The 25,873-nt window shown below is 41.8% G+C and overlaps 3 protein-coding genes across 3 annotated transcripts; 1 reads left to right on the forward strand and 2 right to left on the reverse strand.

Moving 5' to 3' along the window:
* The first annotated feature begins 2,568 nt into the window (after nt 1-2,568).
* LOC136355101 (uncharacterized) lies at nt 2,569-6,539 on the forward strand. Its single transcript, XM_066307260.1, has 5 exons — nt 2,569-3,384; nt 3,562-3,694; nt 4,897-5,096; nt 5,232-5,683; nt 6,066-6,539. The coding sequence occupies exons 1-5, from the start codon at nt 2,664-2,666 to the stop codon at nt 6,369-6,371; spliced, it is 1,812 nt and encodes a 603-aa protein (XP_066163357.1). The 5' UTR covers nt 2,569-2,663; the 3' UTR covers nt 6,372-6,539.
* Nucleotides 6,540-10,049: 3,510 nt separating this feature from the next.
* On the reverse strand, nt 10,050-11,145 carry LOC4329121 (fasciclin-like arabinogalactan protein 6). The gene has a single exon (XM_015769358.3). The coding sequence runs from the start codon at nt 11,011-11,013 to the stop codon at nt 10,210-10,212; it is 804 nt and encodes a 267-aa protein (XP_015624844.1). The 5' UTR covers nt 11,014-11,145; the 3' UTR covers nt 10,050-10,209.
* A 13,209-nt stretch (nt 11,146-24,354) lies between these two features.
* LOC9271858 (fasciclin-like arabinogalactan protein 13) lies at nt 24,355-25,470 on the reverse strand. Its single transcript, XM_015769411.3, has one exon. The coding sequence runs from the start codon at nt 25,392-25,394 to the stop codon at nt 24,588-24,590; it is 807 nt and encodes a 268-aa protein (XP_015624897.1). The 5' UTR covers nt 25,395-25,470; the 3' UTR covers nt 24,355-24,587.
* Nucleotides 25,471-25,873: the final 403 nt, after the last annotated feature.

The following is a 25,873-nucleotide window of genomic DNA, read 5'->3' on the forward strand; positions in this document are numbered from 1 at the left end:
TTTTTTTTCTATTTATTACTCTGAATTCAATATAATATTCTTCTTGAGTAATTTAGATTTATCTTGTGAGAATTATCTCTTGGTTAGTTCGTAAATAGCATACGGGATTATTGTTCACTATAATTAATTAAAATATAGTGATTGCTTTGGTGAGTTATAAACACTAAAGTAGATATTAATTGCTTAGACGTGGTGTTTAGGTAATTGTTATCCAGTAATTGTTGCGTATCCCACAGTGTGTTGAGGTAGGTGTAGAGGTGGTGACAGCCCTCGAGATTAGTTAAGTCCTCCCTGTCCGGGTACGTAGTAGAGCGACATCTGGGAACAGCGGGTTGCCTGTGCCTGAAGTATTGCGTTAGGATTAAAGTTAAGCTTTCCCTAGACACTGTTTCTCACTAGTAAATCCTCTCTATCCTGGCCTATCATTTGGTTGGTGTCCTTGGATGAACCGGAGGAAGATTTGACCACACACGTTCTTGGATTCGATACCCTTGAAATACTCCGTAGGGGAAGTGCTACATCGGTATATCCGTACGCTTGCGGATTTTATCTGTGACCGTATTAAATACCAACAGTTGTTACAAACATTCTAGAGCATAATTTCGAGGATATTAGAAATGAATTGGCTGCCTTCATCCTAGCAAAAATTGTCTCTCCAAAGGGCAGTTTTTGTGCAAAGTAGTAGCTGAATTATCATAGGATAGCTACACGTATATGTGTTAAATGGATGATTAAGTGACATTCTCTATTGGAAAACGATTTTTCTTGGCTTCTGTTTATATGTATGTACATTGGTAATATTCATATTAACTAATATATTCATCACTTGGTTAATTTAAATTATAACTGCATTCACATGTTGTGATTGATGGTTCTCATTTGAAGATGCTTCGGTGATTTTGTAAGGTAAGAAATCAAAGGTATTGGTCGTTGAGAGAATTGAAAAAATTGAGGTAATCCAACTATTGAGACTTGCATGCATCTGAGGTTTTGAATTTATGTGTTGTGGTCGTTTCTGAATCTTATTTTTGTATGTGAATGTCAAATATATGGGACTATGGGGGAAGTTATGTGTTGCAGGAATACTGCGAATTTTATAGCGGGCGTGGCTAGCATTTGAGGCTAGCCAATAAAACCGATTTGTTTTTTTAATGAAAAGCCTCATCGGTGTCGGGTCGCAACAAACACCTGTAACTGATGACATACATCTTTGTCGGTTCTAAACTCCACCCCGTCACCGATGATCATGCATAATGGGCACTGAAACACCCTGTCAGAGGTGAACCTGTGATTTTTAAGTTTATTTGAAATTAGTAAAATCCAATTTTGTAATTTATTTTATATTTTTCAGATATTTAACTAATCATGTATTGTGTTCCAGATGGACTTATATTTCAATATTATTTATTTTTAATTGTAATTTCAGTTATTTCTATATTATATATTCCTACTTAAATTCACATTAAAATATAATTTTGCAATTATTTTTATTTTAAATTTTAATTAATATCGTGTTGTCTTCTTGGTAGACACTTCTTTCAGTTTTCGTTATTCCAAATTTAAGTTATTTCTAAATTATATTTCTAGCTAAAAGCATACTTTTCCCTTTGATTAATGTAGGAATTACTAGACTTTATAATGAACGTGGTGGTTTTTTTTGAGATGTTTTTATTTTCAAACTAGTAAAACAATTACTTAGGTTTTGGATCGTTTTGATAAGTTCTCATAATTTTTGTATGCTCAGTAATTTTTATTTCTTCGTAGTACTTTCAATTTGTTTACTTTTCTGATTTTCCCTAATTTTATCACTATTTTCCAATATTAAAGTTTTTTTCTCTGATTTTCAGCTTCTTTTTTCATTCTTATCTAATTAAAGATTTTCATTTCAAACTTTTATTTCAGATTTGGACTTTTTTTCTGCAACTACTACCGGTTACCTCATGGCCTTAGGCTTACAACCTCTGACTTTATGCTCTTTCAGATTTATATGTTGAAGTATTGATTAGCTTATACTGGTAAGGAGTGGATGGTCATCCTTATATATGTGTGAACGAGAATCCATATATTTGCTCCATCTATAATTGGTATTCTAACGCAGATCAGGCAAATAATAGTTGGATGAGAATCCTCGACAATAATATTACTGTCATTACAGTCACTGGTATATGAGTCTCACCCTTCTATCATCCACATGTTATGACAATCACTAGTATATGAGTCTCACTCTTCTATCATCCACATGTTATGACAGTCACTGGTATATAAGTCTCACTCTTCTACCATCCACACGTTATGACAAGGACATGTTCACATCCCGAAACTTGCCCAAAATGGCTAAATTGAAAATCCAAGAAGGTGCGCCGCCTTTGCTCTAATCACCACTTGCCCCCGCAGCCATCGCCAAGCGCCGCCCGATACGCATCCGACGGCCGAAAAGAAACCTCAAAAAAGAAAGAAACGCGCACGCGAGGGGAAATCGCCAACCGCTGCCTCGATCCGTTCGAAACCACCCCCTCCCGCTCGCGAGATATATATATATATATATATTCCCCAACTCATTCCCTAACTTACCACACTCTCTCGATCTCTCTCTCACTCGATCTCTCTCCTTGCTCCCCACCGCGCCGCCTTTGCGATTTATTTCCATCACCATCACCATCTCCATGGCCGGCGAGCACCGTTTCTACGACTCCAATGGAGATGTGAGCCGCTACATGCTCGACGACATGGAGTTTCTTCCCTTGTTCGGTGAGGCAGAAGCGGCTACCACATTGCCCCTGCCCGTCCTCCCCGACGTCGAGCCGCTTCCTACGGCGCCGGCGCCGGCGGCGACGGCTCACGTCGAGCCCGCTCCGGCGGCGGATTTCGGTCTCGGGAACCCGGTGCTTGCAGATCTCGGCTTCGATGTCGATCTCGACTTCTTTCCCGAGTTGAATTTTCAGTCTCCGCCGCCGCCGCCGGCGATGAATGCCGGTGGATACACTCATCAGGTTCAGGCGTCGCCGCCGGTGATGCATCACCAGCAACAGCAACAGCAACCGCTGGCTCCGTTGCCGGCGGCGCACGGCTTCGCCGGCCAGCCGGCGCCGGCGACGACGATGGCGCCCTCAGGCGGTGACGACGGTTTGTTCTTGGCCGCCCCATCACGGGACGCTCCATGCTCCCCCGTGATGTTCAATTTCATGGACTTCAACGTCGACATGGGCGACGTCGACATGGATGATGTCCTGATGTGGGCTGACCAAGACACACACGGCGCCGCCGCCGGCGGCGACACTGCTCCGCCCGTCGTCGTCGATGAGTACGCCGACTTCGTCCCATTTCAGGCCGGAGATCTGGACTGCTCCAACTGCCACCTTGTCAGGGAGATGATGCATGCAAACGGTAAATAAGTTCTATCAATATTTCATATGCTTTCATGTGTTTAATTATGTGCAGATTAATACGCATCAAAATGAGAATTACTTGGCAATGTCGACTGTGATTATTGCTTTGATAATGAATTATGAATAGATGTCCGGCGTGTGATTTTGTGAAATTGTTGCCCTTTGTGCCGCGCAGCTAGCCGGACAATATACTTCTTGGTTCATGCAACCGGGGTTGGATCATTTCAACATGCGATTGTGGATCGCAGATACACTGCTACTGGTGCTGAAGGACTACACTTCCCCGGGAGACAACTGCTATACTTCGAGTAAGGGATCGACTCAAATTAAATTAACTTTGTTTTGTTGTATCCAATGTTTTTTCCCCAACACCGGCTGTTCATAAAATTCCCAACAATCACACGCTGTTACCGAGAAAACAGATTATAATCCCTTGAGGAGATGTACGTCTCTCCTCGTGTACCTTTTTTTTTTCAAATTCAATACAAATAGTGTAAAAAAAATTGACAATAGTGAGTATAATGACGTCTATCACTCCAAAAATCACGTTCATGTTTGTCCTGCACAGTAAATAAAAGATAAATTCATCATATGAATAGTACTTTTTTTATATATTTTTTAGTTAATAGAAGTGGTTTATATCTCCCGGTCTCTACCAACTCGGATACAACAAATAAATTTTAGTATTGAGAAAGAAAAAGAAAAAAATATAGAGTGATGGGACAAGTCCCCAACTCCTCTAAAACGATAACCATTTGAATTAAAAGCTAAGACAAATCACACAAATTCCAGTAAGTAATTCTATAGGTACAAAGACATATAAAACAGAACAAAATACCATTTGGCTACTAATTCCAACTGCAGTATATATAACTACGCATAGTTTCCTACTTCTAATACCAAGTGTAGAGCTGGTTCACATAAAGATAACCTACTCTATAGGATTAGCGAAATTTTATTACAAAAAGATTTACCATTTGGGCAACGCCAAATTGAACAACATAGTGCATTGGCTCAGATCATAATTTTTTTTTTGGACTTGGGTATCTTGACAAGCCAATTTTCAAATATATTTTGAGCACTATGAGGAGTGGGAATATTGGATGCAAAGAAAACACTTTGTCAAACAAATCGTGCTATGTGACTTTCAAAAAGAAGACGTTGAATTGTCTCTTGTGCATGAAAAACAACATTGCTTATCCCCCCTCCCCCAATTATTTTTAAAAATGTTATATTGTTAGGATTACCTTCTTGTGAAACCATATAAATACTTTGATTGTTTTTCACCTTCACCTCCATTCGTTGTTGCATTGTTTTTTTTTATATCTTAGTGTGAGTGGAGTTTGCATGATGTTGTGTACTTGTATATATATATGTTGTATGAATATTGTCGAAATTTTTGAGACTTTTTCTCATATCTTTTTGGATGGATTTAAACAAGCGAGGAGACAACCTCTCAAGGGATCAGAACAGTTTCTATATCGTAATTTTCTTTTTCAAATGTTTTCAGCCTTACCAATCATACCATTGAGTCCGCGAGCGACTTCATCGCAAGCAACGTTGAGAAGCTGAAAAATGATACGACTGGGCATCATTTTCTGGACACTGGCTACAACTTCTCCGGAGCGGTCCGCACCGACATGGCCAACAGTCACACGGCGATGGAAATGAACATGCTCCATACGATCGTGTCAGCCCCATTTGAGAACGGTAAATGATCGAGCCGTCGTCAAATTTTCGATACTGAAACAGTGGAGCGAGTGATAAGGCATGGATGTTTTCATTTGAACCATTTTAATTTGTACATTGTGTATTAATTCATACAAATTGATATTATGTGCGCAGTAACTACAGATGCAGCGTCCCCGCCGGCGGCACAGTTCATCGGAGCTCCTCCAGCAGCAGAGCTTCCAGCGCCGGTGCCGGCGCCGGCGCCGCCAGCAGCCCATGAGCAGAATGCTGTTGTTGCTACCTTACTGTTCAAAGTTGAAGAATTCTATGCCGCTGCAAACAGTCGTCCAGCAGCGAAAAGGGCAGACGTGAAGATACTGGAATCATCTCAAGTGACCCAGCAAGCTGGAGGTAGCTCTGCTGCTACTGCTACCATGTACCCGAGCATGGTAGACAGGAAGAGGAAGAGGGCGCAGGCGACGCCATCAAGAATGGCTCCACACGAGGTGATACAGTATCTGCGCGCCACAGCGGTGGAAACTGACAAGGAACTGGAGACTCTGAACAATTTCTTCAAGGTTTGTGATGGGGAAGACAAAGCTCTAATAACCTTCTCGGTGGAGCAGGTATGCATGTGCATGGAAAACGATCATCTACATGCCTCTAGTTGTTGAGTATTACCTCCGTCCCAAAATAAGTGCAGCTATAGATATCCGTGCTTAGCGCTTTGACCATCCGTCTTATTTGAAAAATTTATGAAAAGTATTAAAAAAATTAGTCACACATAAAATACTATTCATGTTTTATCATCTAATAATAATAAAAATACTAATCATAATCTTTTTCAAAATAAGACGAACGGTCAAACGTTGAACATGAACAGTGCTAAAATTGCACTTATTTTGGGACGGAGGGAGTAGTAATATATGTTGTACATAGTTCATTGCATATAAAATGAAGTTGATTTCATTTTATGTGATATTAATTTGGTTCTTTAACCTGTCACAGATAAGAAGTATAAAGAAGAAGATAGGGAGGATCATCAACAAACCGGTCACTGCAATGTCAAGTAGGCGGATGGCGAGATTTATTGATGAAATTGATACTATCAAAGAAGAGAAGGCAAGAGTGTTTGAAGAAATTATAAAAATCTTGAAAAATCCTAGGAGGAAGAGAGAGAATGATGGATCTTCTGGCAGCAATAGGAAAAACGTTGGTGGATCTTCTGGCGGCAAAAAGAAAACCGTTGGTGGATCTTCTGGCAGCAAAAAGAAAAACGTTGGTAGGCCCTCTGCGAAAAAAGCTCAAAAATAGTTCTTGGGGACATCGTGATTATCTGGAGTGAAATTTTCTGCTGAATGTAGCGTTGTCATTATGAATCTTCATATGTTGTTATTGCGTTGTAACAATTTGTAATTCAATCCGAACTGGATGTAGTACTTATATGACATATCATTTTTATATATAGCAAATTTATTGTCCTTCAGTGTGGAATGATTTATATTAGTTTGCATCTCTAAATCAATATGAATTCTACTGTACTTGCCCTGTGTATTTTACCACCTTCACACTGGAAAATACTACTGCACAAATTAACCCATAGTTTGGTACTTCCACCATTTTTAAATATAAGAAGCAGTTGGCTTTTGGACACATTGTCTTATCATTCATCTTTTATTTGTCTTATTACAAAATATAGTACACATATAAGTTATAACAAAATAAATGATATTTGCACTATCTTTTAATAAGTTGTAAGGCCAGACGTACGTACAAAAGCCGGTCATATACTCTAAACATAGGTAGTACTTGTTTTACGATTAAACTGTGTATTAAACTAACAGGAATTACTTGTTTTACGATTAAACTGCATTAAAATAACAGGAATACGCATAAAAGTGAAAACAAATATTTAAAACACACACTCAATTAAATCAAAACATGGTCTCTTCAAACAGGACTATAAAGGATACAGAATGTGTTAATTAAAGAGGTGAGATATAAAAGTCACGAGAAAACATCAGTGGGTAACCACGGACTGAGCCAAATTTTCATCACAAAGAGGTGAGATATATATGTAATAAACATGTAAATACATATATACTTTGACGATTAATTCCTTTGGATATATATTTATAATATATATTACATTTCTTGTAAATAAGAATATAGCTTAGTTATTGGAAAATTGACACTGCAGTATCAATTTGTTGTAATTAATAATATTAGTGTAAAACTATGTTCAATTCTTATACGTGCGTACCATATATGCATTACTGATGGGTGTTAAAGCCCCATCGCACAGATTTATGGTTTTCAACTTACAAGGGTATATTTATTTTTGTATGAAATCTATCTATCTATTATATATTTCCTAAAACGCTCTTCCTACAAACTCTCGTAAGCTGCCTCGTGGTGCTCTAATAAAGTAGAGTAAAATCCAAACAATTCTAAAGAAATAAAAATATCTAACCATCGATTTTACTTTAAATACGGTGAAATCACTATTTTCTACCGTTGGGTGCACCTCTATACCTAATTAAAAAAATATGTAAGGCCTTCGGACAAATTTTTGTCCATCCACCTCCCCATCACGCATGGCCTCCGTTTCCGCCTCTCTCCCTGTCTCGATCCCGTATGTCTTTGCTTCCGCCTCCCTCTCTCCCTCCCACGTGCCTCCGCTTTCGCCTCCCTCCCTCCCTCCCTCTCAACGCCTCCCATCTTTGCCTCGTGATCCCCCTCTCCCCGTAGCCCCTCTCCTCCCTGGCACCTCTCCTCCCAGCACCCCTCTTCTCCTCTGTGTTCCCTCCCTCTTGCGCGCTCAAGTAAAACGGAACCCCCTCGTCCAGGAACACGTTTTGACATGCTCACTCGACCGTGTTCACCACTAGAGCTCGTTGTTGCCGTTTCTCTTTCTGTGGGGACCACATCGTCGCTGGTTGTGTTCCCGCTGTTTTGATTTTCTTTATAACCAACCGCCACCATCTATGGACAAGTCACATCGTGGTACATGTCCGACCACCTTCCTCACCGCCATATGATCACCAGAGCACCAACGCCCATATTCCCTCTTTTTTGTTTCTTGCTTCGGCTAGGGAAGATGATGAATAGTGTTGGTTGTTTTTATTCATCTTCGTTCTTTCTACGCATTCAAGGAAAATGGAACCCCTCGTCTGGGAACATGTTTTAACACACTCATCTGCTCGTGTTCACCACCAGAGCTCGCCAATGCCATTTCTCTCTCTATCAGGGCCACGTCGTTGCCGGCCATGTTCCTGTTGTTCTGGTTTTCTTCGTTGCCCGAGCACCGATGCCCATCTTTATTATGATGAGAATATGAGTATATCAATATGCAATACTGGTTTTCATCCATCCTAATTATCATTTAAATTTGTGATCAATACTTAGCATAATAAAAAATTTATTTGTCTTTTACCCGTAACAAAGCACGGGTATTTTGCTAGTTAATAAAAAGAGTTAAAAAAAAAGGATCCACACGGGCCGTCCGTGTCGTGCACGTGCACCAGCACACGTACGTACGCCATACCTCCTCCCTCATTCTATATTAGATAGAAAACATATTTTGTGATAATAAATTCCGAACAATTATATGCTCTAAATCATATAGCTAATATTTTATCCACATACATTATTAGATTATCCAAACTAACTATATATTTAATAAGTAAAAGAGATAAAAACACATTTATAGGTAAAATCATATAGATATTTTAATGATCTATTTAAAAACACAAAGCTTTTAATAGAACAATATGCAACACATAAAATTAATGTTATAAATACACATAAAATTTATAAATAATATTATGATAATACACAATTTGATTAGAAAATAGATATTTAACAAGTATAAAACAAATACATTACTTTGGGTCATTATTATATTTATAAATCAAACTGTTGAAACCATTGGATCTATCTCAAAGGAAACATAACTCCCCCCCCCTCTTGTCGTATGACATGTGTACGTTTCTCGGAAGCAAGATCTAGGATATGTATATCTACTCTCTCTTTATTGATTCATATGTAAATATATATAACAAATTGCATCAATGTGAACCAATTAAAAAGAGGGCTAGCTTGATGGTACATTATTAGCAATAATAGTTTTCCAAGATTTGTTCAAAAAAGAGCCCCAAAACATTCAATTAAAAAAGAAAAAACACCTTAGTTTTAATTTAAACTTAATTTGTTAGACATGTTTCCTAAACAAACTATTCTACCTCCTTTTTAAATGATGAAGAAAAAAATAGCTTATATAGATGAATTAAATATTAGATAGTATATGGGTGAAAAATACTCCTATGTAAGAAAAGTTATTTAAGAAAAGATGACAAATAAATTTATGAAGAAAACATACTTCTAAAGTTTGGCAAGTGCTATATGGTTGGGGAATATATACTATGTACACAAGCTTCCTGTGCACACTCCGTACACATCAACTAGCAAATGTCACAAATTTTTTTTAAAAAAATTGGACACATACTTCCAATAGTATTACACCTACCTGTGAAATCTTATCTTTAAATTCATTATATTTTAGTCATAAAGAAAAAGACAAAATTCTAACAGATTTTTACCCTTAAATCTGTCAATTTTTTTCACTTTTTTGTTATCGCTAAAATATAATGAATTTGAATATGAGACTTTATAGATACATGTAATACTATTAGGAGTAAATGTCTATAGTTGGTGTGCACTGATTGTGCACGGGAAGCTTTTGTTCATATAGGATATGGTCCCATATGGTTGATATTCAATTGTTAGAAGTTTCTCAAATGCAGACTATAATATACATGCCCTGCGTGGGCTATCATCCTTGTTAATATAGGTTATGTGTTCCCAGAAAGGCCACCTTGAACTCTTATACATACATGCCGTAGGAAAGAAATATAAAAGAGTGAATTTAATTCACTGAGTGAATCATCTATATAACTATTCTCAGATACAGACAAAGTAGGGCACATGCAATGGAAAGACCAAAAGAAGCCAGTAAATTTCACTGAGTGAATCATCATCAACATATATAAATACTCTTGCATACATACAAAATAGGACACGTGCAATGAAACATATGCAACGACGAAAACGAAAGAAAACGGCGAAGGAGAAAAAGACAAGCACACACTTTCTACGCGATGACAAGATTGGCAATCCCCACGAGAGCAGCAGTCCACACCACACCGGCCGCGCCTGCAACGGCCACCGCATTGGTGGTGGCGCTGTCATCTGAATCTTCTCCTCCAGCTCCGGCCGTCGGCGCGGTGGCCGCGACCTCATTCTTGGGCATGGCGCCGCCCTTCTTGTGCTCCTTATTGGCGCCCTTCCCGGCGGCGGACGCGGGCGCGGCGGCCGGCGCGGGAGCCTTGGCCTTCCCGAACATCTGCTCCGGCAGGAGCACGCCGTCGACGGAGTAGACGGCGAGCGGGAAGTCGGCGGAGAGCGTGGTGCCGAGGGGGACGGCGGCGACGCCGGTGGACACGTTGACGAGGCTCTGCCCCGTGGTGGTGGTGACGTTGACGGTGTACACGCCGGCGGGGCCCGTGGCCTGCGTGCGCAGCGGGTTGCTGGCCGTCTGGAACGTGGCGAGGGTGTAGTAGCGCGGGAGGACGTGGTAGAGCACCAGCTGCACCTGCTCCTGGTCGCTCAGGCCGTTGAGCGTGCCCGGCCTCAGCGCGGCGAAGGCGGCGTCCGTCGGCGCGAAGAAGGTGAGGCCGTCGTAGGTGGTCTTCAGCTGGCTGCCCAGCTGCTCGCCGACGCGGGTGGCGTTGAGGAGGCGGAGCAGCGTGTTGTACTGCCCGCCCTTCTCGAGGATGCCCGTGAGGTTGATCGTCTGCGCCGCAGGTGGCGCCGGCGCAGGGGCGACGTCCGCGGCGGCGACGGCCGCGGCGGCGAGGAGAGGGAGGAGGAGGATGAGGGTGGTGTGAGAGGCCATTGGCACTGTCACTGCGCTATTGGATGGTGAGGGTGTAGGAGGTGTAGTGGGCTAGCTAGGGTGGAGTGTGAGGTAGGAGAGGTTTGCATATGCACATATTGCATGTGAGTGGGAATTTTTGTTTTGTACGTGTTGTTGTGGCGAGGAACGTGAAGGTGGGGATGGAGAGAGAAGTGTGAGATGCATAGTGACATGACATTGTGAGCTGGTGGATGGGTGTGGGTGCTTTGGAGTGAAGCGGGTTAATGTTGGGCAGAGAGAGGTTAAAAAAAAGCTGTAAGCTTATTACTTAGAGCCAACTTAGGCTGCGTTAGTTAGTTAGGTTCCCAACGCATATCCCTCATTTTTAACACGCACACTTTTCAAATTGCTAAACAGTGTGTTTTTTTATAAAAAATTTCTATACGAAAGTTAATTAAAAAAATCATATTGATCTATTTTTTTAAAAAAACAATTAGCTAATTCTTAATTAATCACGTATTAATGGACTGCTCCGTTTTCCGTGCGCAAGGCATTAGTTCCCAACAAGGAGCAACATGAACACACAGCCTTAAAATAGGATGTGACCTATATATCTTATGACAATGAGGACAAATATTTTTTTGGACGGATGGAGTCCTCTGTCTTATAATATATAATATATGATCCAAAATTCAAACTTTATCTCAAAATATAAGAAATCCTATAGTATATTTATTCCATTAATTAATTAGTATTTAATATTTTTTACCATCTTACCGTCGATCACCCATCTACCACTACTCACACCCTATTTAATGAGAGCATCATGGTCTTTTTCTTCTTTCGTAATCTCTCCAAAAGAACCTCGAGTGATGTTGGATAGTAGAGCTTGAATGAGTCTAAGCTGGTGATGGTGGGGTGTAACTTTTGGTTGGTTTTTCACACAGTTTCATTATATATAATCATGGACCAACCACTATAGTTAATAAAAAATCCTTAATTTTTCATGTACAATCTATGTTACTACTTCGTATTTCACTACTGTTCTGCACTTCTATACAAAATTCTTAATTCATGCAATTAGCACAGGTAGGAGTACTTCACAATTGTTGGCTGTTAGCTCATTTGCCAACCGTTAGTTCAGACAGCCCTCACCTGTGTCCTCACCTAGGCTACCTACCTAGAGCAGAGTACCCTATGCAAAATTGGGAAATATATAAGCCTATTTCTCGATGGGAATAAATTGTTCAATCGAAAGGAGATGAGTCTGGTGCCACGCGTTCTCCTCCGTCTCCCCTTCTGCTAGTGCTTTCTACCAGGGGTGAAAATAGTCGGAATCGGCAGGATCTCTTCAAAAACGACGATGGATCGGCCGATAATTGACCATATTTATCATTTAAGCTACTCAGTGTCGACATTAATACGACGCATAAAGAAATTAAAAAAACAAAATTTATAAATAGCTATAAACAGTACGGTAGGAAATGGTACCCCTTATACAGAAACGATGCTCGGTTGCATCGAGAGTTTCCGTGACCGTTTTCAGTACCATCTGGCTGGCACCCTAGCCTTCGCCTCATCCAGCAACACCTCCACATCGCAGGCGCCCGCCACCTGTGCCACAACCGTGCTAGGCCCTCCTCCTGCGCCTCGGCCATGCAAGACACTGCCATCACCACATCATGGTGACCGAGGCCTCCTCTCAGCCTCGGCCTTGGCCTCCATGCCCTCCTCCTTGTCACCGTTCTCGTAGTAGTCATCATCATTAGAGTCCTATTATGACAGTGGGTCCTTGTGGTTGTCCCACCAGTGGGTCCTTGTGGTTGTCCTTCTTTGGTGGGGACCCATTGTATCAGCGGTTTTGAAGTCACTGTGTCCACTTTATCAGTAGGTGATTTGCTTACAATGATTTGGGAGTTCAGTGATGCGGGGTGGATGCGCTCGATGTATCGGCTCTATTCAATCCAGTGCATCGAGCCTTTTTTTGGATCGCGTACGTCTCAAAGGTGCCGATTTTAAAACCTACAAACCGGCATCTATTACACACATATAGATACAGGGTTTTGAAACCGGCACCGATGACCGAAGTCATCCGTGCCGCCTCCATGGTGCCGGTTGGGAAAACCGGCACCCAAGGGGATTCCCAACTGGTACCGATGTGCTTTTCTGGAGTTGTGGTGATGTAAAAAATCAACAAACGTCATATATAAAAATGGAGAGTGTATATAAAAAACGAATGTACTAACTGCGTACTAAGACATACTTCCTTCGTTTTACGATGTAAGACTTTTTAGCATTACTCAAATTCATATAGATGTTAATGAAACTAGACATATATAAAAAAACATATACATTGATCAATAGATAAATCTATGTTAGTCCAAAAGGTATATATATATGAAACGGAGGGAGTTACATATTGTAGCCACGTAACCACACACACACACACACACACACACACACATATATATATATATATATATATATATATATATATATATATATATATATATATATATATATATATATATATATATATATATATATATATACATATATATACATATACATATATACACATTCACACACACACACAGATATATATATATATATATATATATATATATATATATATATATATATATATATATATATATATATATATATGTATGTATGTATGTATGTATGTATGTATGTATGTATGTATGTGTGTGTGCGCGCGCGCCGTCATGACATGCAAGATACTCCGATATGCATGATATCGATCCCCTGTTCGATGGGTCGGATTGCTGCATCGTTCGTCCGGTTTGTCATCAGGTCGATCGAGACGGTCCCCTCGATCGTCGGATTCGACGTCACATTCATACACGGCCGGCCGGCTAGCTGGTGTGGCAGCTGGCCCGTACGTACGTGGCGGCGTCCAGACAATGTGCAGGTGATGAACGTACCCCTGCTACATGTGAAATATAACATCCCCACACCGAGCAGCCGGCCAATCTTACATAAGTTTAATTATATTTTCTCTTAGGTTATTATTATTTCATCAGGTTTATGCACCGTTTTCTGTGGCGAAATTACACTTTATTTTGCTTATAAAAAATGTTTAGGATGCTCCATGGAAGAGGTGACCATTTTTTTTTAAAAAAAGGATTTCAAAAGCCGACAATATGAAAAGTTCAAAAATAAAAGCTTACGTGTCCTATAGTAACATCTCACTAATTTAAATTTGTCTTCATCTTACGCATAACATTTTATGTAGTGAAAGGCACTGTGCATTTTTTAAAATAATCTAAATCATTGCTAAAAGATTTTAAAATATTTATATTTTGAAACAAAGATATTTGGACAAGGAGGATCCACATTACTACCACCAGGGTCAGATGACCCGAGTCATCCGACCATATAACAACATATCCTCAACATTTTGTAGGCAGGGACCCGGCCACCAAGCTAGCTAATTGACCCCAGTCCGCTTAAACGCACAGCAGCTCATGGGGTAAAATTTTAAAACAACTAGGTGAAACCCCACGCATTGCTGCGGGAATTTAGTATGATAACAATAAAAAAAATAACGTGTAAGATAGCTAGATAATATCAGCTTAAGTAAACTAATGTGGTTTATGATAATTTAAATTTAAATAGTATGTAGAATGGTGATTTAAACATAAAAAGTAAGGTGGTATGACTTTATGGAAGAAGAAAAGTAGGGAGATAGTTTGGACCGTAGATTAATCATCTAAAGGCTAAAAACAATAGATGTGATATGACTTAATTAGAGAAAAAAGGAGAAAGATAATTTAGACCATAGATTAATCATTTAAGCACTAAGTGAGGATAAACTATATAAGTATATAGGATATCATAAAACTTAATAAAGATATACATTGAAACATTATGTGAATTATGTTGGATGATAATTTAACATGTTTGTATTTGAAAAGCTCTTAAATTATAAAAACTATAAAGATATAGTATGTTTGCATGATGTTTAATTGTTTAAATATGATGATTGTTAGTGGATGATGATGTGGCATCTTGTTAATTAGTGGATGATGATGTGGCATCTTGTTAGTGGATGATGATGTGGCATCTTTGCATGTTAAGCTTAAGGAGTTAGTGAGGGATAACTTTATAGTAAGATAGGATACAACTCTTTCCTTTAAAAACATGTACTCCCTTCGTCCCAAAAAAAGTGAATCTATGATTGGATGTGACATATTCTAGTACAACGAATCTAGACAGATGTACTCCCTCCGTCCCATAAAAAACCAACCTAGTACTAGATGTGACATATCCTAGTACTACGAATCTAGACATATCTATATCCATATTCATTGTACTAGAATATATCATATCTAGTTCTAGATTCATTTTTTTGAGATGGAGGGACTATGTCCAGATTTATTGTATTAGGACGTGTCACATCCAGTACTAGTTTGGTTTTTTATGGGACAGAGAGAGTATATTTCAATAAGTGACAGTACGTAGGTACTCAGCGTACTCCCTCCATTAAAAAAACCAACATCGTACTATACATCCTACCATTAAAAAAACTAACATCGTACTATACATCCTAGTACAATAAATCTGAACATAGAGTATGTTCAGATTAGAGTATGTTCAGATTCGTGGTGCTAGGATATGAGTACAAGGTTGTTTTTTTTTATAAGCTGACTGTTTGTGATAAGACTGTGCCACACAATACCATACGTATCTCTCAACAAATCCTATGCACAGAAATTTCGGTGAACAAAACCAAAGTTTTGGATAATGGTTAGTAAATTATATATCTACGTTACATTCAAGTGAAAAATAAATTTGTTCGTTTACATCTAATTTTCAACCATGAGATTAACCATGTACTCCCTCCGTCCCATAATATAAGGGATTTTGAGTTTTTGTTTGTAACGTTTGACCACTCGTCTTATTCAAAATTTTTTGAAATTATTATTTTTTTTTGACTTACTTTATTATCTACGGTATTTTAAGCACAAATTTTCGTTTTTTATATTTGCAAAAAAAAATTTGAATAAGACGAGTGGTCAAACGTTGCAATAAAAACTCAAAATCCCTTGTATCGTGGGACGGAGGGAGTATATAAATTAACAAGTCAATCATGGAGCGCTTTTGCATGCATGCAGCGCGCATGTGGAGGAGAGCATATATATATGCTTCTACGTGCAAATGCTAAAGAACCCATCACAATTTTTTGGGTGAAAGAACTTTGAAATCTATCTAGTATATGGTGTTATTACACTATAGCTGTACTGTAATGACATTTTAATCTCTATATAACTTACAATGTACTCCGTACAGGATATATAGAATTAATGTATCTTTGTTTCCAATACTTATGTAAAATCTATATATAAATTATAATACAAAATACTCATAGAAATTATATATGTTAGTTTTAGTACTGTATAAAAGTTAAATTTTGAAAGTGTTTTAAAATAAGAGATAAATAACTAGCCTAATATTGTCCAAATAATCTACCTCAATTATAGGTAAAAGGAAGAATCTATATAAGAAGGTTTCTAAGGTAAAAGGTACAAATAATCTATCTCAATTATATTTCTAATGTATGCAGACTCATCCAAAACTGCTTTCGATGAGTGACATTTCACAGCTAAGAATACTGCGAAAAATATAATTTTTGGCGGAAAAGAGAGACATATGTACACATGTATCTCCAGTTTATCTAAACAAAGGAAGTCGTGAAGAAAAAAGGAAGTACTACTCCGCTGATGTTAGCCAGCTCGTGAAATCACAGTGTTGAGAAGATAAGCATTAAGCATTGACGAGCCTCCTAGCTCTCTATAGAAGGAGTCAGTCTAGCTGAAGAGAACACACCAGAGAAGCAAGAGTAGTAGTTTCTCCTGCCTCTCTAGGCAGTTTTACCCAAAAAGAACACTTCTCTATAGATACAAGGACCACCGGATGCCTATACAAGATGCAAGCTAAGAATAAGAACTACCAAAGAGGTTTCTCAACAAACAAACAATGATATATAAGAAAGTTACTTCATATTAAACAAGTAAGCTTACATACGGTTTTCTCTTTCGGGACCCCAAAGAAAGGTACAGACAAGTTTTCTCACCTTAGACCGTTTATATAACATTTGTTGCTCCCAATATACTAGAAAGGTAAATTATTAACATTACTACAGGACTAAGAGGCTGAAGGTTCTTAAAGACTAAGCTAGAGGATCTTGCTTCTCTGGTCTGTGCTCTTTAGCTGGACCAACTCCGTTTATAGAGGCTAGAGAAGGAGGCTTTGTCGGTGCTTCGTGCTTATCTTCTCAACACTGTAATTTCACGAGCTGGCTAACATCACAGAGTAGCACTTCCTTTTTTTTTTCTTCACGGCTTCCTTCATTTAGCTAAAGTGGAGACAACTTTGTACATATGTCTCACTTTTTCGGCCGAAAGTTATATTCTTCACAATATTCTTAGCAGTGAAATGTCACTCACCGAAAGAATTTTGTGATGAATCTGCAAACGTTATCACTCTTTGCTTGTAGTGTTCTTCTGAACTATTCTTCCCTTTACCCTTGAAATATAGTTGAGGTAGTTTACTTGTAGACTATTAGGCTTGCCACCCCTGAATGATTGATAAATCCTTATCAATTGAACCTTTCTTATATATTGAACTTTGAAATCTATCTACTACCTATATAGTGTTAGGGGGCAATTGCGTTTTTGATCCTATTTTAAGGTCTAACTATCAATTTAACCCTATTTTCCTAAGTTTGCTCTTTTGACTCTCTTTTTTAAAAACGAACGTTCGGTCTGGCCCTATTCCGTTAAGGCAACGTAACAGTGTTAATTCAGAAAAAAATAGCCTTTATGCCCCCACTCATTTTCATTTGACTCTACTTTTTCAAAGTGCTTGCCTAATTTTGTGTATTTTTATCTAAAAATGTGACAATTTTTTTACTAACATAAGTGACAAATTTAACTTAGGTTTGAGTGATTTGACAATTTTGAAATAGATCTAACTTCTTTTGGACGAAATTCACTTAGATTTGATATATTTTTGAGAAACTTAACATACATTTGACAGATTTTTGATAAATTTCACAAAAAAAAATTACATAATCCCTCCAGCACCAGCAGCATGCCGTCCTCCTGACCAGGAGAGCACCGGGCAAGAACAAAGAGAGGCGAGAGAGAGATGGAGAGCAGCAGCAACAGCAAAAACAAAGCAGCAAAATTCTAGCGGCCAGCGACGGCGAGCTCCCGCGCCGCGCGCCTCCCTACGCGCCCTCCCGCGCCGCGCGCCTCCTTCCGCGGCCGGCGGCGGCGAGCTCCCGGGCCGCTCGCCTCCCTTCGCGCCCCGCGCCGTGCGCTTCCTCCCGCGCGTGCGTCTCCTTCCGTGCTTGGCGGCGGCGGCGGGCTCCCGCGCCACGCGCCTCCTTCGCTTCGCACACCGCGGCGGCGAGGTCCCGCGACTCCCTCCTTCCGCGCGGAGCACGCCGAGAGAGATGGGGTTGAGAGTGACTGGATAGGATTGGGAGTGAGATGATAGTGTTGAGTTCAGGGGTATTTTGGTCAGTTTGAATAATAATTTGATCTTTTTTTTTTCTAAATGAAACCCTAACGGTGTAACTTTTTAAAAAGCAGAATCAAATAAGCAAACTACGAAAAGTAGGGTTAGATTGGTAGTTAGACTCTAAAATAGGGTCAAATGAGCAATTGTCCCATAGTGTTATTACACTATATAGCTGTACTGTAATAACATTTTAATCTCTATAAAACTTACTGTATAATCCGTACAAGATATATAGATTTTTCGTTTGTTTCTAGTACTTATGTAAAATTTATATATAAATTATAATACAATATAGTTATATAAATTACGTTAATTTTAGTGTGGCGTAATATAGTTAATTTTTGATAGTTTTTTAAAAGAAACCGTCGCAAGATTTTTCTTGATAGTCCTACTTGTGTGGCGATAGCTCACATGTGGAAGTATGATCGGGTCTGGCCCCATTAACAGATTTGTGGAGCCATCGTTTCTCTTATTCATGGAATAAGCGAAACGACGTATTTATAAACGAAAAGTAATTTGTGAATAAAACTTTTATATACGTGTTCTTAGCGATCTAAAAGCAAAGGCTGAAAAATAAACTTCGATGAAAAAACCTTAAAATAAGTTTCAAATTTAAGGTTGAAAATTTTAATTTTGGCTGATAAGTATAAGCATAAGCGAAAAAATGAGGTCCTTGAGCTGTCTTTCATTTTTATTTTTTTCCTGGAAAAAGTTTGTTTTTCATCCCTCAATCATATGACAAGTTTAATTAATTCACATCTCTTAACCGTAGAACCAGGTATAAAGACTCGCTTAACGATTGAAAACCGGATAAATTTACCTCCCTACGGTGGCTTCCCTCTCACCTCGGCTGGCCGTGGCTCCTACCCTCCTTCCCGGGGTTGGAAATTTCGGATGAAATTACTTCAATTTTTTCATGAATTTTGGTAATACTTGTTCAAATTCAACTAAATTTTATTTAACATTTCGGAAATTTTGAATCGAATTTTTTAAAATTTCAGTATTTCGGTGAGGCCCGATCAGATCGGCATAACCAATAGGATCAACCCTGCTCCTTCTGCGGCTCGCTCAACTGGCAGGGGCAACGACACTGGCGCGGAGGTCAGCGACAGCGAGAATGAAGGGATGCACGTACGTGTCAAGGTGTGAGCCGAGGCCGCGCGCTCGGTTCCCGCTGCTGCTCGCTTTCCTACGGAGAGGAGCCACCGACGCCGAGGCCCTTCCTTCCCGCCAATAGCCACTGCCGAGGAGAAGCAGTCGTCGTCGCGCCGGGATGGGGATCGAGGTGGGTGCGGCCGTCGTGCTCACTACTTGCTGTCGATGCCCCTGCGCACTCAACCCCACGAAGGTGACAGATGAACACGAGCAGGAGGCCGATGGCAGCGGCCTCGGAGACGCTGACATAGAGCAAGAGGAGCCATCACCACCGGCGCGCGGAGCTACTAGCTGCTGGCCTCGAGCGCGACGAGGAAGTTGTACGGGAATGCCGTGGAGGACACGAGGATCACGCCGTCGAGAACTTCGGCCGCCACAGTGCGCCTACGCGTCTTAGGTCGTCACGGGTGGCGGCGGCGGGAACCTTCAATTCCCGCCAGCAGCGCCGTGTTGGCTGTCGCTCATTATCGTAGCAAAAGTCGCTCCGCGAGGTCGAGCTCTTCACGGCAAAGACAGTGAGCATGCACACGCTTGCTTGCTTGCTTGGTGCCAACCAGTATGTCAGTGGGGATCGAACTGGAGATGGGTTGTTGTTGCCTTGTTGGTCTGATTGTTGAACAGCTCCATTTGGGGTTTTTATTTGTATCTTCTTCTTTTCGATTGTAATGCAATGTAAGCGTCACCTACCTGCCATGTTGGACGAATACCTGGTCGATCAATCTGCCACGTAAGTACCATATTAGATAAAATCATCTCGCAAACCATCGAGGGAGATGAATTGATCCGGTTTCTAAAGTTGAGAGAATTTTTATATCCTGTATTGTGATCGAGGCACAACAATTGGACTGGACATATAATTACCATCGAGGAGATGAATCGATCCGGTTTCTAAAGTTGAGAGAATTTTTATATCCTGTATCGTGATCGAGGCACAACAATTGGACTGGACATAATTAAGGGACGCAGAATCGACTTAATTCTTTTTTTTCCCTCTGTCACAGGGCTGACTCAGCATTTCAAGCCCAAACACAGTTGCTTTGCCCCTAAAAAGAAGCTATATAATAACACACCTAATAAACTAAGTGACGTATACGTAACCTTGGGTAATGTACACTGTTGGAGAAAGGGGCTTTACTCCCGGTTCGTAACCCCCCTATAGTTCCGGTTTTCAAACCGGGACTACCAATCCGGGACTAAAGATCACTATCTTTAGTCCCGGGTAAAAAAAACCGGGAGTAAAAAATGTATCTTTAGTCCCGGTTAGTGTTACCAACCGGGACTAAAGATAGAGCTAGCCTAGCTAGATCGGTTACTTTATTATTATTTTCTTTTCTTCATTGTGTTTTTAATATATTGATTTCACTCCATCCCCATCCCAAAATCCCAAATAAATTATCCCCAAATCCCCAAATCGGCCATATTCAAATAGATCACAAAATCTTAAAACAAAATTTCATCATAACTTCTACAAAATTCATCACAAATACATCACATATTTACGGACATCACACACAAATCAAATACACAGATTCGAATCACAAATTCTTAAAAAAAAGAAAAATAACACAGGCTGCTGGCCACTGCCGCGCCGGCCGCCGCGAGGCCCCCCGGTCCGCCGCAGCGCCGTCCGCCGCCGCGAGGCCGCCCAGGCCTCCGCCCGTTGGCGCGCCGCCCGCCGCCGCGAGGCCGCCGCCCGGGCCTCTGCCCCGCCACGCCGCAAGGCCGCCGGCCGCCCGATCTATCAGTGGGATGATGGGTAGGGAAGGAGAGGAGTTAGAGGAGAGAAGTTAGAGAGGAGGAAGAGGAAGGGATGATGGGGGAGGGAAGTTGAGGAGTTAGAGGAGAGGAGGAGGAAGAGGAAGAGATGGGATGAAGAGATAAGGTTAGGAGAGGAAGAGGTGAAGAGATAAGGCTGCCCATCTCCTCCTCCTCCTCGATCTCGCAGATGGCAGATGCCTCATACTCTCCGCCACGATCTTTTGTTCCGGTTGGTTTTACCAACCGGGACTAAAAATAGATCTTTAGTCCTGGTTGGTAACACCAACCGGGACTAAAGATAGTATGCATCTTTTTTCCCGGTTGGTGTTACCAACCGGGACTAGAAATAGATCTTTAGTCCCGGTTGGTACATTAAAAAGCAGCTCTAAACTTTTGAATCGGGACTAAAAATAATTTTTAATCTCGGTTTTTATTACAACCAGGACTATTGTAGATTTTGGCCGACCGAGTAAAGATGGTTTCTCCATAAGTGGTAACCAGGGTCAATAGTCTGAACTTGGCCGGGGAGAGGACGTTAAGATGAATCAAACAATATCAGTTTCAATCAATTTGTGACCAGACAATGGAGCTTATCATACAACAGACGCAGCACACGTACATGTTGTGTGGTTTGCAGGCCTAGTTCTAGTGCACAACTGCTGACCAAAAAAGTTCATGAACAACCCTCTCCGGCACCGGTAGGCCTCCCCACACACATGCACACGAGCGGCTTTATTTTATTGGAGCCGCCGTTTGCAGGGCGGACATACGTATACTTACGGGTGCCCAGAAATTCAGTTTAGAAAATTTTGAGCTATAGTTTATCTATTTTCATCATATATATATTATGTTAGTTTAAACTTAGACATCTGTATCAAGTAAAGCAAGCGAGTGGACAGTAAACCATATCAACTTGTCTATGATGGCCTATCTATGACAGACTGAAGTAGCTATCACAGATGACATCATGTCTGACGGGTTAAACTAAAACTTATTGTAGATAAGGCTCAAGGGGATGACTCGTCACAGGTAAGAACTCATCTATGACAGTATGACGGGCCTATATCAGAACACAGCACATGACATCTCTAATGGGCTTACATATAGGCCCGTCACAGGTGACCTTCAACCTGTGGTGGGTGTTAAGTTTGCAACCTATCAAAGATGAGATATCTCATCTCAAACGAGTTAACATCTTATATTCGTCAGAAATAACTTAAAACCCTCCCACCCCTCATCCCCGCACCTACCCCACCCCCTGTGCCCCTTCTCCTCCCGTCCTCATCTTCATGTCTCATCTTCCTCTCATCACTCTCTCCTTCACATCTCCAGCCGACGCCTCCCGACCGCTGGCCACCGGTGCCTCCCCCGTCTCCTGACCACCGGCTGCCGGATCTGCTCGGATCTGCCTACGGGGCACGGATCCGTCCATCGCGGCCTCTCCCCCAAAGGTTAGCCACCTCCTCCTCAGCCACCCCACCGTCGGCCGCAGGATTTGGACTCAACGAGTTTGGGGGACACGGATCTGATGGCAGCCGCCTTCCTACTGGCCACTGGATCTCGTGGACTTATGGGACGCATATCCGGCCACCGCGGCCTCTCCCCCCGACCACTAGCCGCCTTCTCCTCCGCCACCTGACTGTCAGGCGCCAGATCGGGCCTCCGCCACCTCCATTCCATAGCCGGCGTCCGCGGCCTCCCCTCCTCCCCCGATTCTTCCTCTGCCACCCTACCGGCAGCAGCTGGATCCCCCAACCGACCGCCAGCATCCTCCACCGTCTCCTTTACCCAAGAGCGCTGCCGCCGTTTCTGACTCTTGTAGGTTATGCTTGATTTTTCTTATCTTGCAAATTTTCATTGCCAAATTTCAGATTGGGTTATATTCTCGGTTGCTTGTATGGATTTGTAGTTTGTTAAGATGGGGATTATTACTGGTGTGATGTATATTGTCACTCAAGTTGTGTAATCTGTGATGTACTTGTGTGGATGTGCTTCATGTGTAGCTATATCTCTGATGTTAACAGATATGTCAATAAAGCGCAAAGTTACGGTGTCTTGCATCTTGAGATGTTGCTTCATGTCGTGAGCTATGGGTGGTGAATTAAACCTGTCAGAGATGTCTATCACCTCAGATGGCAGGAAAGAGCCACCCATCACAAGTGACTCTCATCTGTGACGGGTTATTTTTATGTGGCCCGTTAGAGGTGTTAATCATCATTGACAGGCTTCCACCCGTTAGAGATGAGATGCAGTCATCACTGCCACTGATCATTGATGCGAGAGCCGAACCCGTCAGAGGTGATGATATGGGCCTGTCAGTAATGTGCGGACCCAGTGTAGTGGGAACTCCCCTCGTTTTATTATAGCTCCCCCGCTGATGCTTGGATCGATCCGGCCCGTCCCACCCCTTGGACGTACACAGTGAGGCGATTTTGCTAGATATTTGTCATCAAATTTCTCCCCCTAATATTTATCAGATGTAATTACAGTACAATCGTAGTGTAATTACACTGTAACTTACATGTAATTACAATGTAACTATAATGTAACTTATATGTAACTTTCAAGAATCTCTCAGTAACATGTTATTTCAGTAAAATAGAGGTCCTGGGAATAAATTCTTTCACATATGTGTGTGCTGTGATTTTTTTATTCCTCACCAGAACAAATCTTGTAATAGATCTAACTATTCAAAATTACGTGAAACTTACATACAAGTTACACTGTAGTTATATGTAAGTTACAGTGTAATTACATACAAGTTACAGTGTAATTACACTATGATTGTACTATAATTACATCTGTCAAATTTTTAGTAGAAAATTTATCGACAAATGTATAGGTGGTCCCCAGTGAGGTACTGACGCACAAAACAAGTACTAGTACTATTTGACTCAGATGACACACAGTGTGTACGAATTAAAGTTGAGCGTATATGTAAATTATAAAACTACATCGGTGCAGTAACTTGGAATGTAAAACATGCATTCACAAGGTATACATCTGATAAACAAAATGCAATGTTGTTTGTACACAACATATTAACAGAGCGAAATGGAGCGTGCTTGTGCGTAGCATATATCGAGCAAAAACCCAATGTAAATTAACGATATGTGCATCGCCTGCATCGCATGCATGCCTGCTCATCAATACGAGAGCAGGCTCACGGCGACCACCGCGGTCACGACCCCTGCAAACGCCGCCGCCCATCCCGCCGGCGCCATCCTGCCGGCGGCCGCCGTCGCCGTGGCGTCCACCTCCTTCGACGGCGCTTCGTCAGGCGCCGCCGCCACCGACGACGACGACGCGGTCTGCGGCTTCCCGTGCTTCCCCGCCGCCGCGGGCGCGTCGGCGGCGCCGTAGTCCTTCTTGGCGCCGGGGCCGAACATGTCGGGCGGGAGGAGGACGGCGTCGAGCGAGTACACGGCGAGCGGGTGGCCGTCGCGGAGCGGCCTCCCGAGCTCGGCCTCCACCACCCCGGACGAGACGCGCACCCTGTCCTCGCCGGCGGTGGTGACGTTGACGGTGCAGACGCCGCGCTGGCCGGAGGCCTGGGTGCGCACCGGGTTGGTGGTGGTCTCGAACGTGACGAAGCCGTAGTACCTGGGGAGGACGTGGTACAGCACCAGCTCCGCCTGCGCCTGCGCGTCCATCTGGTTGAGCGTCCCCGGCCGGAGCCGCCCGAACGCGGCGTCCGTCGGCGCCAGCACCGTCAGCCCGTCGCCGTTCCGGTCGTTGTTCAGCAGGCTGCTCACCTGCGACGTCACCTCCGTGTCCTTGAGCAGCCGGACGAAGGTGTTGTAGTGCCCGGCCTTCGTCAGGATCTCCGTCAGGTTGAGGGGCCCCGTCGGTGCCGGGCTTGGCGCTTCGCCGGCGCCGGAGACGACGACGACGGAGACGGTGGCTAGGGTTAGGGACAGTACAAGAAATACTGTGCTTGGGGAGGAAGCCATTTTGGATGCTTAATTAATTTGCTTTCTGTATAGCTACTACTGTACTGTGCGGTGTTAGGGCTGGGGTTTAAGTAGGGAGTGAGAGTTGGAGAAGGAGGGCTTTCAATAATTTCTTGCAGTTAAATAACGGCCAAACTGTTGGTTCGACCATCCTTTTTCTAGTTGGAGCGGGAGACGTCTCCAGTTTTGTTGTGGTTATGTTGGTGGTGCATGCTTATCCATGAAACATATACGGAGAGGGGACCAATAGTGAGGTTTGCTTTGCCTTTTCATCTTCTGATCAGAATAAGCTAACGATCAATAATACTATACTAATGATAGGGCGCCATATATTGCATGATGGATTTATTGCGATATATTGTATTTTTCTATATGCCTCTATGTGCTAGTAGCTCTTTGATGTTGTAACTTCCAAGTGTCAAGCTGGGCTACTATAGCTACCGTACTATATCGTGTGATTTATGAATTAGATAGGAACA

This window comes from Oryza sativa, chromosome 2 (assembly GCF_034140825.1).
Source record: "Oryza sativa Japonica Group chromosome 2, ASM3414082v1".
NCBI classification, from domain to species: domain Eukaryota; kingdom Viridiplantae; phylum Streptophyta; class Magnoliopsida; order Poales; family Poaceae; genus Oryza; species Oryza sativa.

Excerpts from the sequence above, each read along its gene's own strand:
- LOC136355101 (XM_066307260.1), top strand. The coding sequence starts at position 2,664 with ATGGCCGGCGAGCACCGTTTCTACGACTCCAATGGAGATGTGAGCCGC. Across the intron at positions 3,385-3,561 it reads GGAGATGATGCATGCAAACG|CTAGCCGGACAATATACTTC; the intron begins GTAAATAAGTTC and ends TGTGCCGCGCAG. Across the intron at positions 5,097-5,231 it reads GTCAGCCCCATTTGAGAACG|TAACTACAGATGCAGCGTCC; the intron begins GTAAATGATCGA and ends TTATGTGCGCAG.
- LOC9271858 (XM_015769411.3), bottom strand. The coding sequence starts at position 25,394 with ATGGCTTCCTCCCCAAGCACAGTATTTCTTGTACTGTCCCTAACCCTA.
- LOC4329121 (XM_015769358.3), bottom strand. The coding sequence starts at position 11,013 with ATGGCCTCTCACACCACCCTCATCCTCCTCCTCCCTCTCCTCGCCGCC.